Consider the following 14116-nt stretch of genomic DNA (forward strand, 5'->3'; position numbering starts at 1 on the left):
CCTGTGTATTATAAAGGAAAATGTATTAAGAGGGATCTATGTTTAGGTATAGGAACCAATTGTTTTAGTTGTTCAGAGCCATTAGAATTTAGTTTGAACTAAGAATAAAACAAAACTCCCAGAGTCAGTGTATATGGTACTACTAGTATTTGAGTGGGACCTTGAAGAATTAGAAGAAATTGATAGGTGGAGATAAAGAAGAAAGAATGCCTCAGGCTGAACAAACCATAGCATCTTGTATAGGGTCTCTGAAGCAGTATTTTGGCAAATGGATTTCATATTCCATGCATAGTTTTGGGAATTCTTACTTTATGAATCATGAATTGCAATAATATTATCAACTTCTTTTTTAAGAAATATAATATTTCTTTCATACAGTGTATTCCATACCACTCTGTTAGAAAGAAGATACGTTCTGCTTTAAGCACAAAATTGTCAGCTAGAGAGTATTTTTAGGAATGGGGGGAGAAATGTAGAGTTTTCCAATTTAACACTACTGCTAAACTGTTTGAACAGATAGATGCTTAGAACAAATGAAGCTTCAAAAAATAATTCACCTGAGGAGGAGTGAATTATCTTAAACTAGTATCACAATTTAATTGGTTAAAACTTAATCTTACTCAACTGAATTGAACAAGCTTCATATTCTTTCAGCTCTATGAAAACATGTTTTTCCTTAATACACATCTGTCTCCTTGAGAGCTATGACCTTTCTTTGTATAGGATGCAGTTTATGTACTGTACAAAGGGGCACAGGTGAAGATGTTAGGGCGTTGAAATGCAGTCCTTGCTCAGCTTTTCTAGAGAAAAAGGCACTCTACCTAGAGGAGCCCTTACCCTAAAGTGATTATAAATTTACTTTATTTTTTTAGTGGATTTAGTACTTAGCTTCTAGAAGAGTACAGGCACAAATTAGGAACTCAGTAAATACTTTTTCCATATATAGAGTATTCAGAAGTTTAAACAAGATGAAATTTCCCTCAGACCATGGCTTTTTGGCAGATTATTATATGTATTTCATGGGATTTTAAAAAAATTTATTCTACTCAATCTGTAGTCTTCTTGAAGTAAAATTCCATGTTTATATGGAATTTATATTTATGTTTGTTGTGTTTTGCCAAATTGTTATTGCTGACAAGCTGTATTGTTATTTCTGTTCTGATTCCATTTATAAAAATATTTAAATTTTAATTTCAGGTATATTGTTTTTTTTTGCCCATGTGACCTAGTTTCCCAGGGCTATTCTTTCCTACCTGTTCAACTCTTGGCTGCAGGAATGAAGGAAGTGACCAGAACTTGGAAAATAGTAGGTGGAGTCACACATGCTAATAGCCATTACAAAAATGGCTGGATAGTCATGATAGCTATTGGATGGGCCCGAGGTAATATTAACAGTATATGTTCATAAATGTTATTGGTGTACTACAACTACTGAACAGTTCTCTAGTTATATTAATGGGGACCATATACTAGTACTTTAATAATGTCTTTTTGGAGGATGGAAGACTCGTTCCTGTTGGCTACTAAAGTTAATTCAAAACTAGCACTTTTCACTAGTATAGCCATCAGCCATTATTTTGAGCCCAACTGTCTTACAATATAAAATTTTTATGATTGGTTTCATTAGCAGCCCCAGAACTTGAGGGATTCATAATTAATTAAGGTGTAGTGCCATCATACATAAACCAAGTTTACATAAGAAATGATGTGCTGCATGTAAAAAAAAATTGTGTGTTTTTTAAAATTCTGAATAACTGGAAATGGGAAATATGATTGATTATGGGTTCATGTTTACTTTGCATTATTTACCTTTATTGTTGAGTTTTTTTGTATGTAGGAATTGAACAAATTTCTCCAATCTCCTATTATAGTGTATTTCACCTAAAACTAATATCAGGGAAGGAAATAGTAAAACAGAGGATTTTATTTTTCAGGTCTGAAACAAACCTCTAGCCACATCTCTGTGCATAAGGACCCAATTTTAATTTAATTATTGGACAGTAGACAGTTGCCATATGCTGAAAGGGAAGAAGAATTGCAATAGTGTCAGTACCATTAATGTACAAGGCAACTTTTTTCTTCCCCAAAATTATATTTTGGGGATCCTCTCGGGATTTTAAGTCAGGAAGTAAAATTATGGCTTTGTTTTAAATATTCCTTTAGAAAATTTGGCTAAATATTCTTGTTTTATTTTCTTATTTTTAGGTGCAGGTGGTAGCATTATCACAAATTTTGAGCTATTGGTAAAAGGAGATTGGAAACCACAAGCGGATGAATGGATGAAGATGTCCTAGTGAGTTGGTATAAACTATACTGAGAATCTGGCTTTTTAACCTTAGATCCCACCAAATTTATTTTTAAAAACATTTTATGGATTCTAGATATGGATGAAATATAGGTGAAAAAAATAAATAGTGATGATAATGGGAAGAAAACCAGGAAACTTTATTCTTTCAAAAATACTGCTCTCTCAAATGTAGTTTTAACAGTATATATTGATTCATTTATTTGTGGGTTCCTTTCTTTAGGAAATAAAATAAAACAAAATTTCTAGATTGTTAGAATTGTGAGAGGAGTATGAATTTATGGAGAGAGAATTACATAGGCACAGACTTCTCTAAATGGAAATGAATCAGTTGCAGGCTCTTGGTATTTTCATTAATGAAATCACCCAGATTTCAAATTTACATAGTTCTGTTAGTAAAATGTCAAATTTAAGAGAACAAATCAAAGCGTTGTCATAAAGCCCTGGTAGTTGCTTTAAAAATGAAAGTTGAGTTTAATTGTACATAACAATAAGAAAAAGATTAGAGGAAATAACCTACTCTATACTTGGAAGCATACTACCTTTTGTGTCCACTTAAGAAAATCTAATTGTTAGATATTCTTTAATGACACTGACCCAGTATTAAATAAGTCAAAAATGTATCCCTGATGTACCTGAAAATGAAACAGAAGTAGTTTCCGTTCCCGCAATTCAGGAAGGAAAAGGTTTAGGGAATAGTGGCCATAATAAGCAAGGCAAGGCAAGACTTCGTATGAAAATAAGCTCATTAGAATGGATTAAAAATGAAAGTGGAGAAGCAGTATGGGTGGTGAGGTATGTTTGAGAACCAACAAATTCCAGGATCTTTAACTTGGAAAGTCCTCCTTAAAGCTTGAATTGAGGCAGTTCAGAAATAGAACAAAGAAGGTTTTGGATGATGATAAGTTATAAATAAGGCATTAGTGTAATTAAGGGGAAATTTTTCTCATTTTGAGTGCATGCCTTGAAATACTTTTATAAGCCATTTCTTGGGGCTTTAAAACCAAAATCAAATTATGTTTCTCCTCTGTTCAAAACCTTGCAGTGACTCCCTGAAATGGCCTATAAGGCCCTCTAAGATCTGTCTGTCCCCCACACCCAATTTGCTTTGACTTCATCTCTTATTCTTCTCTCCCTTGTTCAGTACACTCTGTTCTTGAAAAAGCCTGGTGTGGTCTGGTTTACACTAGCTTTTCTCTTTGCCTAGAATTTTTTTCTCAGGTTGCTATCTCCCTGTCTACTTTGTTCAAAGTATTTTCTCAAAGCTCACCTCAGTGAGGACTACCCTGCTTAAAATGGGAGCATATTCCTCTATTATTCTTTTTTTCCCACACAGCATTTATCATATTCTACCACTTACTTACTGTGTTTATTCTTCTCTCCCCTTGACTTCACCTCCCCACCCCACTTCCTTCAAAGAATACAAGATGCCAAGGACAGGGATTTTTTTTTCTTTTGTATCCCAAGCATCTACCATATAGTAGACAATAAATATTAGATGAATGAAATGATTGACAATTTGTCAGGCAATTATGATATTTTTGTCCATTATGATATTTTGTGATTGTGTGCATATACTTAAGTTTTCATATATATATTACCAAATACTTTTGCATAGCAGAGAAAATCTATTTGGTCTTAGAGAATACATACATTGTCATAAACAGAACGTTGGTAGAAATATGAATGTTAGAGGTGCTGGTGAGGGCTCTGAAGGAAATGGGGAACATGATATTAGAAACTGGAGAAATGATACAGTTACCATATACAGTGGCAGAAAGCTTAGCTGAATTGTGGAAAGCATAACATGTAAGCAGTGAACTTGGTTAGTTAGCTGAGGACATGTAGAAGCAAATTGTTGAAGTTCTGGACTAGGTTTTCCTTGCTGCTTATAATGAAGTGTGAGAGGAAAGATTTGACTTGAGGGAATAACTGCTAAATAAAGAAACCAAGACTTGATGATTTAGGAAATTCTCAGCCAATCCAGACTGGAAAAGATGATAAAATTAGTAGACTTGTTCTTAGGAAAGCCTGCTGAGGAGAGAAAGTCAAGGGTGTTGCTGGACAATTTTTGCTAGTGTTAAAAGAGATTAGGCATGGGACACATGGATCCATTGAGCTATCACAAGAGAAACCAGGGCCAGAGATGGGATTTGTGAAGGACCATTTTGACTAATGGCATGGATTCCTGTGTCGGACACAGGAGACCCATAAGGTCTTTGAAAATGTTATTTCAGCAGAAACATTGCCAGCTTGGACTGAAAGGGACAGAAATAAGATGAAATAAAAGAAGGCTGTCAGACTCCTAAAATTCTACAGGCAGAAAACAAACTGATAAAACTGCTCAGCTTCAAACATGTGCTACCCTTCAAGGAAAAGGATGAATTATTTTAAGGTGAGAGCTGTGAGCCTAGAGGTCTGAGGCCAGGCACACAGGCTGGAGTCACAGGTGTGAAGGCCAGAGCCCTGAGTGCAGAGGTTGGAACTGCAGACTCAGAGGACGCATCTTCAAGCCACATAGAGGGTTGTTCTCAGGCCTCAAAACCTAATGGAATTTGCCCTCTGGATTTTGAACTTGTGTAGGACCAGTGACCACTTTATTCTTCTGTTTTTTGTTCACTTTTGGAATGAGAATGCCTGTAACTGTTATTCTATGCCTATTCCACCGCTGTATTTTGGAAGCGGATAGCTTATTTACTAGTTTCACAGGAAACTACTATAAGAATTTCATAAATGTTTCCTGACTTTCCTAACCACCCTCATTGACTTTTTCCTAAATCCCAGCCCTTTTCCAATTTCCTGCTCCAATTTATTGTCTACAATAATTTTTCCTCAGATTCATTGCTTCTGGATATACGCTCTTAAGAGAACTCAATCCAGAATGGAATTTGTGTGCTCTAGAGGATGCCCGTGATGAGGCACTGTGGTACAGACACCAAATTATTAGAAACAAAGGGTAGCAAATGACATGAAGACAAACCTACTTTCATTTGTTTTTTATCTCCACTTGTTAAAATGTCAGTTTGTTGTACATTTTATAACAACAGTTGTACATGTATATAATTTACAAATTAATTGATAAATATATTTAGGGAGTGTCTTAGTGTCTTAAATACTTTCTTTACCAATAGGGCTGGGTACACATTTAAAAGTTTAGAGACTACTTTTCCAAAACAGGAATGCTGCCGGATCATTGTTAAGCAAAGTCCAAACCCCTGTTGCCCAAACCGAACTCTGCTTTGAACTCAATTCTTAGCTTGTAATAATGAAATCAATAACTAATTTTTCATAAAATGGCTGATAGGGGCTTTTACATTCTAAGTTTATTATTTATATTTTTCTAGTTGTCACCATAAAGGGCTAGATAATGATCTGTTACTGAGATATGCTTTAAATATGTGGCAAACATATACATTAAAGTAGTGCTTCTTACTTGTAGCTTAACATCTTGCAGACTTGAACTAGTCAGCATTAATTTATTAAGATATTAGCTAATGCAAATATTCTGTGCTGGAGTTAGCTAAGTAATGTGCTGGAGCAAGCTCATACTGTTTTATGAGAGCCAATTGTGTATATCTCTTCTCTTTACACAGCAGCCTGAAGTTGGTTGTGATGGGAATATTTACACACTGGAAACGAGAAATTGGGGCTTTCTTTTCCTAACCCCATTCCATCCAAGCAGCCTGTTTAGCATTGTAAGGTTTTTTCAGGACTAATCTACTTGTCCCAAATTATGCTGACAAACATGGGATTTCCAGATCCTTCGTGAGAAAGTGTTATGTGGTCAAATATGTTCCAGAAATATTGCATAAAGCATTGTACTCTATCAGAGAGTGATAATATATATGAACATTCTAAAATCTCTGATACTTTATGCTGTGAAGAAAGGTATTTAATTTTATATAACAACATTTCACAGAGCTCATTTTGTGTTATATCTATTAGTAACTCGTTAAATTAGTATTTTGTAGGGTACTCTTTGAGAAATATAGAGATAGATTTATATTTAGTTAATGACTTACTGACTTAAAGTGTGTTTTATTTTCAGCCCTGCCAAGGTAACCCTACTGGGGTCAATTATCTTCACATTCCAGCACACTGAGCACCTGCAAATATCAAGGCATGATCTTGTGTTCCTCTACACTATGTTTCTTGTGGTCACAAAGGTAAGAGTTCAGAGTATCAATAAATCACTGTTACAGATTCTGTGTAATCAGAATTCTGCATATGAGGCAAGTAACAGGAATATTTATTTTTTATTGTTATTACAGTCTAAAATGATGAACTTTGGGGAATTTATTCAGCAAATCCATGACTTTCTGAAACTTATCTCTCCTGATTTCTCATTTGATTTATGCTGAGGCTACCAGGAAAGACTTGCAGATAGCCTCAGAGTATATTGGAGGCCAGAGAGTAGTGAAAATAGCCAAGGCTGATCAGAGACTGCAGAGACAGTGTCATCTCATTTGGAAAATGAGGTACTTGGGTAGATGTTCTCTGAGGTTCTTTTGAACTTTAAAATTTAGAAATTTTATATTAGGACATTTGTGGTCAATCTCTTTTATTGTTATTGTCTGGTTCAAAGCTTTATTCATACTTGAAGATAGGAGATAGTATGATATAGGATCACAGTTTTTTGAGACAGATTGTCTTAAGTTCACACCTAACTTTACTCTCTAATCCCTGAATAGGCAAGTCACTTAATGTCTCTAATCCTGATTTCCTCATTTTCATTGTATCATTGTTGAGAGGATTGGAGGTGACATATGCCATTCTATTACTGCATCTGACATATCCTATGAATTCTATTTGTAGCTATATTGTGAGGCTAATTCTGATTATTGGTATTCTTACCATTATTAGATACTAGAGGCCTGGTGCACGAAATTCATGCACTAGGGGAGGGGGGTGTTGGGGGGTCCCCTCAGCCTGGCCTGCACCCTCTCGCAGTCTGGGAGCCCTCGGGGGATGTCCAACTGCTGCAGAAGCAGGGGAGGCTCCTACCACCGCCGCTGTGCTTGCCAGCCATGAGCCCGGCTTCTGGCTAGTGACACTCCCCCTGTGGGAGCACACTGACCACTAGGGGGCAGGTCCTGCGTTGAGCATCTGCCTCCTGGTGGTCAGTGTGTGTCACAGCGACTGCTCGTTCCGCTGTTTGGTCGATTTGCATAATAGCCTTTTATTATATAGGATTGTTTCCTATTCAAAGCTAGGCAATTGATTTTAAAATAACTTTACTATCTAGGCCTAGAAAAATTTTACAGCTGTTTCTCAGCCTAGATATTTTTGGCTAAAACTTATGTACAGGATTCTTAAAAGGAAGCAGTATATGTTACATACATTTATGTCTTAGAAAGAACCAAGCCACTATATGGATCATTTATTCCTGCTTCAGTGGTCTCTGCAATGGAGGTTATCTGTGGTGGTAATTCAAGTAATGCATTACTTGATATCTGAAGCAACATCTCTTTACATGTGCCTTCCTCTTCCAGTCCTCAAATTTGTATTGCTTTGTAACAGCTCTACTGAGATATATTTTACATACCATACAATTAATCCATTTAAAGTATACAATTCAGTGGTTTTTAGTATAGTCACAGAGTTGTACAGCCATCACCACAATCGTTATTAGAACATTTTCATCACTCCCAAAAGAAACCTCATACTCATTAGCAGTCACTTCACATTTTCCTTTAATCCCCCAGCTGTAGGCAACTACTAATCTACTTTCTGTTTATAAATTTACCTATTCGGATATTTTATGTAAATAGGATACTATAATATGTGGTCTTGTGACTGATTTTTTCCCCTTAACATAAGGATTTTGAGGTTCATCAGTGTTGTATGTATCAGTACGTTATTCCTTTTTATTGCCAAATGATATTCCAGTCTGTGGATATACAGTAAAATCTCGATATAATGGACTGATTCAGGTAAGGGGTTGTCCTTTAAAGCCGAAAAAGTCCGTTATATAATAACAAATGCATATGTTAAAAAATTGAAAAATTAGTTTACCTGTTTTTACTTATGTAGACATGTTTGTGTAATTAAAATTAAGTATGTATGAAAAGTTTCATTTCACAGAAAAGTTTTCTGTTTGTATTACAATAATTTTAAATTTATACCGAATAGGTCTAGTAAATGCATGTATTCACAAATCACTGTGAGTAACACAGCTGGGGCTTGGCTTAGCGTACATGGGGACATTAGCCTGCTGGCACGAGTTAAAACTGCTGCAGAAACTCATGCCACGCAACAACAGAACCGATTATAGTATGCGTGATGTGGTGTGATCATATGCTAATCATTTATCAAACATTGTTTACCAGAGGTGACTCTTGGATTTAAATATGTAGACTATGGTTGTAGATATGTAATATTTATGTCGGTGAAATTACTACAGTGTTTTTTCAAACATATGGCCTATACGCTAAAATTTGTTAAAAATAACAGTGAATCACCTGGCCAGTGTTGCTCAGTGGTTGAGTGTCAATCTATGAACCAGGAGGTCACGATTCGATTCCTGGTCAGGGGATATGCCTGTGTTGCAGGCTCAATCCCCAGGGTGGGGCATACAGGAGGCAGCCAATCAATGATTCTCTCTCATTATTGATGCTTCTGTTTCTCCCTCTCCCTTCCTCTCTGAAACCAATAAAAATATATTTTAAAAAATAACCGTGAATTAATAACAAAAATATAACCTATTAATTTAATTATAAGCAAATCTTGGTTAAAAGCGTTTTCACCTATGACATTTGGACTAGAAATTTTGTCTGTTAAATCTGAAGTCCGTTAAATTGAGATCTGCAAAATCAAGGGTTTATTATACTACATTTTATTTATCCATCATTTGATAGCTATTTGGGTTCTTTTGCTTTTTGGCCAATATGAAAATGAGCTATGAACATTCATGTTCAAGTTTTTACGTGGACATGTGTTACATTTCTCTTGGGTATATCATATAGAAATGGAATTACTAGATCATATAGTAATTGTACGTTTAATCTCAAAGTTCTGAGGAACTTTGAGGAATTAACCGAAGTGGCTTTATCATTTTACATTTCTACCAGCAATATATGAGAGTTCTAATTCACCACATCTTTGCCAGTGCTTGTCTTTTTCATTAAAGCCATCTTAGTGGGTATGTGGCAGCTCATTGATTTACATTTTTTTTAATATATATATTTTATTGGTTTTTTACAGAGAGGAAGGGAGAGAGATAGAGAGTTAGAAACATCGATGAGAGAGAAACATCGATCAGCCGCCTCCTGCACACCCCCTACTGGGGATGTGCCCGCAACCCAGGTACATGCCCTTGACCGGAATCGAACCTGGGACCTTTCAGTCCCCAGGCCGATGCTCTATCCACTGAGCCAAACCGGTTTCGGCTGATTTACATTTTCCTGATGACTAATAATGTTGAGCATCTTTTCATGTGCATACTGACCATTTATCTATCATCTTTGGGGCAGTGTCTGTTCAAATCTTTTGCCCACTTAAAAAAATTGGATTATCTTATTATTGAGTTGTAATAGTTTTCTATATATTCAGGATACCAGACCTTTGTGAGATACATATATATATAGCCATTATTTTTCTCCCAGTTTGTGGGTTTCTTTTTTTATTTCCTTAGAATTGTTATTAGAAGAGCTGAAGTTTTTTGTTTTTTTTTAAATATATTTTATTGATTTTTTACAGAGAGGAAGGGAGAGAGATAGAGAGTTAGAAACATCGATGAGAGAGAAACATCGATCAGCTGCCTCCTGCACATCTCCCACTGGGGATGTGCCCGCAACCCAGGTACATGCCCTTGACCGGAATCGAACTGGGACCTTTCAGTCCGCAGGCCGACGCTCTATCCACTGAGCCAAACCGGTTTCAGCTGAAGTTTTTAATTTTGATGAAGTTCAGTTTATCATTTTCCTTTTATGGTTCTGCTTTCTTGTGTTCTAGCTAAAATATTCTACCATATCTCAAGGTTGTAAAGATTTTTCACCTGCATTTTTTTCTTACAGTTTTATTGTTTTTGTTTTTACATTTAGGTTTATGATCCATTTCTTTAAAAATATTTTTACTAAATTTATTGGGTGACATTTATTAATAGGATCATAGAGGGTTTCAAGTATACATTTCTATGATACATGATCTGTATATTGCATTGTGTGCCATCTCAAATTAAGTTTTACAATTGGCAGGAGGTAAGGGTCAGGTTATTTTTTTCATATGAATATAAAGTTGTTTTAGCACTATCGGTTGAAAAGACTATCCTTTCTCTCATTGAGTTATCTTGGCACCTTTGTTGAAAGTCAATTGTTCTTACAATTGGTGTGGGTCTCTTTCTGGACTCTGCGCTGTTCCATTGCTTTATATGTCTATCCTTAGCCAATACCAAACTTTCTTAACAACTATGACTATATTAAGTCTTGACCTTAAGTGATATAAGTACTCCCAACTTTGTTTTTTTTCAGGGTTTCTTTATATATTCTAAGTCTTTTACATTTCCATATATAAGTATTATAAGGCTGTCACTTGAAGTCAGATGTTATTCAATTTAGGTAATAGGCTTTTTCTTTTAATAGTTTGCTAAATAAGTAGATTGTTTTATATTTTATTTGTAAAAGAGTAAGGGGTCATTCCATTTTTCACTGTTATATTTGTATCACCTTGCTGAATCAAGGCCTAATAAGAGTCTAAATTCACAGAAGCCCGTCCTTGAACCTCCTGAGTCTGTTTCAGCAATAACTCCTGATGTTGGCAATACTTCTTGGCTGAGTGATGACTCTACTGGGAGTAGAGCTTCTATTAAAACACTCGATTTGAAAAATACTTGCTATAGTTCACGTTCTCAGGAAATACTTTAGATCCTGGCCCTCTTCTCTTGTGTATATTGTTTAAAAAAAAATGCTGTTTTTCTGACAGTTGGCCAATGTTTTTATCTGAATTCTTTTATATTTTTTTGTTAATCCTTACCTGAGGATATTTTTCCATTGATTTTTAGAGAGAGAGGAAGGGAGCAGGATAGACAGAGAAAAACATCGATGTGAGACTTATTAATTAGTTGCCTCCCACACACTCCTCGACCATGGCCAAGGATTAAGCCTACAACCAAGGTCTGTACCCTTAACCAGAATAGAACCCAGGCCTCTTCAGTCCACAGCCAATACTGTATCCACTGAGCCAAACTGGCTAGAGCTGAATTCTTTATCTTTTATTTGCAGTCCATGAAGTCAATAATTTTGCTAGCTCTTACTGTAAGTATTTAATCCAAAGAATAGTTTAATATAAGGAAATTTTTATTAGATATTACCCAATAAACTTGGAGGTGAGCATTATATTTGGATTTTTTTTCACTGTATTCTCCCCATGTGAGCACATTCATATTCATGTCTTTACCTTCTACTTGTATGGTAATGACTTCCAAATCTATATCTTGTACTTAAATGTTTCTGGACAAACCTCTGTTACTGCACTTCTCTTTACTGTTCTATAATTACTGATTTACTTGCTTGTCTCTGACTAGTCTGTAAGGTCCTTGAAGGCAGGGACTACATTCAACATTTTTCTAGCAGCCATGTGTAAGGCACAAACAGATTATTTGAATCAGAAACATCGATGAGAGAGAAACATTGATCAGCTGCCTCCTGCACATCTACTGGGGATGTGCCCGCAACCCAGGTACATGCCCTTGACCGGAATCGAACCTGGGACCTTTCAGTCCGCAGGCTGACGCTCTATCCACTGAGCCAAACCGGTTTCGGCTATTTGAATCCTCTTGATGGCTACGTTTAGTCCTTGTTAGTGCTGTTCTGTTCAGGTTTGCCTTCTGGAATGTGACCCTGTTGGGGTCTCAATGTAAACCTGAAGTGCATCTCCAGGCAGTTTCACCTTGCCCAGCCTGGACCTTCAACCGGCCTGCTGGAGTCTCTGCTCCGCTCTTTAGCATTCCAGCTGTTGCTGTTTGCTAGGCAAAGGACCTAAATAGATAGTTTTCTTTACAAAGAAGACATACACATGGCCGACAGGTACATGAAAAGATGCTCAACATCATACCAGGGAAATGCAAATCAAAATCACAACGAGATCTCACCCCACACCTGTTAGAATGGCTATTATAAAAAAGACAAGAAATAACAAGTCTTGGTGAGGATATGGAGAAAAGGGAACCTTGTTCACTGTTGGTGGGAATGTAAATTGGTTACTATGCATAACAGTGTGGAAGTTCCTCAGAAAATTAAAAATAAAACTTTTATATGATTTAACATTTTACTTCTGGTATTTATCAGAAGAAAACGAAAATGCTAAGTCAAAAATGCCAGGAGGTCAGGACGGTTTGATTCCCGGTTAGGGCACATGCCCAGGTTTCAGGCTGGATCCCAGTAGAGGGTGTGTAAGAGATAGCTGATCAATGATTTTCTCTCATCATTGATGTTTCTGTTTCTCTTTCCCTCTCCCTTCTTCTCTGAAATCAATAAAAATATATTTTAACAACAACAACAAAAAAGTATATGCCACCCCCATGTTCATTGCAGCATTGTTTACAATAGCCAAAATATGACAACAACCTAAGTGGCCATCGAAAGATGAATGAAGGCTATATGATGAATATGTATACAATGAAATATTCAACCATAAAAAGGAATGAAATCTTGCCATTTATGACAACATGCATGGACCTTGAGGGCATTATGCTAGGTGAAATAAGACAGAGAAAGATAAATACAGTTTAATCTCATTTACATATAGAATCTAAAAACTAAGAAAACACACCAAATTCATAGATAGAGAGAAGAGAGATTAGTGGTTGCCAGAGGCAGGGTGTGGTGGTGGGCCAAATAGTTGAAGGGGGTCAAAAGGTACAAACTTCGAGCTATAAATTAAGTAAGTTATGGGGCATGGTGACTATAGTTAATAAAACTATATTGCATATTTGAAAGTTGCTAAGAGAGTAGATCTTAAAAATTTTCATCACAAGAAATAATGTTTTTGTAACTATGATGATGGATGTTAACTCGACTAATTGTTATTTCCAGTATGTACATAAATGGAATCATATGTTGTATACCTGAAACTAGCATCTTATATGTTGATTACATCTCAATAAAAAAAGAACACATTTTGAATTTTTTCTCTATTTTTTTTTATTACTTAACCCTTTTAGTTTGAGAATAAACATTTATATTTAAATTCAAAATTGAACTTTTTTTCCAGATAATCATGATGACTACAGAGACTCCTATTGTGCCTTTTGCTCCTTTTGAGGCTACAGTAAGTCGAATATTGTTTGGCTGGCAGCAGCAGTTCTTACCATGTGAAAAGAAAAGTGAAATAAGCACATCGACCACAAAGTCTACAGCTGTTATTTCAGATAAAGTTAAAAAGAAGGGCACTAAGAAGACTGAGTAAATTCACTTGATGAGTTTTAGAAGGCAAAAAAATTTCTTATCTATCCGATTGTGATAAATATTTCTATTGTAAATGATGTGAAATAAAGATTACACATAAGGAATGGAGGTGACAAGAAGAAAGAACTTCTTTCTATTTCAGGGAGACTGTCTCTTTCTGGATTGTAATTCTCCAGTGTTATGAGTGTATCATGTGAAATTGTTCTTCTAAATTATATAAAAATATTGTGGTTATTTTATAGTTTTATATTGATAAAAGCAGGCTAGATTTTTTCAGTGTTAGAGAAAGTGAACCTGTTATCATTGCAAAATTACAAAAATTAAATCCTTTTTGTTTTCTTTAGATATTTTAAAATCTATTTGAGCTTTGGTTTAGCAAAATTAAACTTCTATTTCACATTATCATTAT

The 14116-nt window shown here is 35.6% G+C and overlaps 1 protein-coding gene across 1 annotated transcript in view; it reads left to right on the forward strand.

Annotated features, from left to right (window-relative positions):
• The window catches only part of TMEM38B (transmembrane protein 38B), a gene marked incomplete at its 5' end in the record, with an annotated part of 38815 nt that extends 25087 nt beyond the window's left edge, over positions 1-13728 (forward strand). Inside the window, 4 exons of the mRNA XM_081104174.1 lie at positions 1198-1382; positions 2206-2293; positions 6354-6471; positions 13514-13728. Of these exons, the coding sequence (XP_080960300.1) occupies positions 1198-1382; positions 2206-2293; positions 6354-6471; positions 13514-13708 (586 nt within the window). The 3' untranslated portion in view covers positions 13709-13728. The remainder of the gene's footprint in view (positions 1-1197; positions 1383-2205; positions 2294-6353; positions 6472-13513) is intronic.
• Positions 13729-14116: the final 388 nt, after the last annotated feature.

Source organism: Myotis nattereri, assembly GCF_964212035.1.
Source record: "Myotis nattereri genome assembly, chromosome: 12".
In the NCBI taxonomy this organism is placed as follows: Eukaryota; Metazoa; Chordata; class Mammalia; order Chiroptera; family Vespertilionidae; genus Myotis; species Myotis nattereri.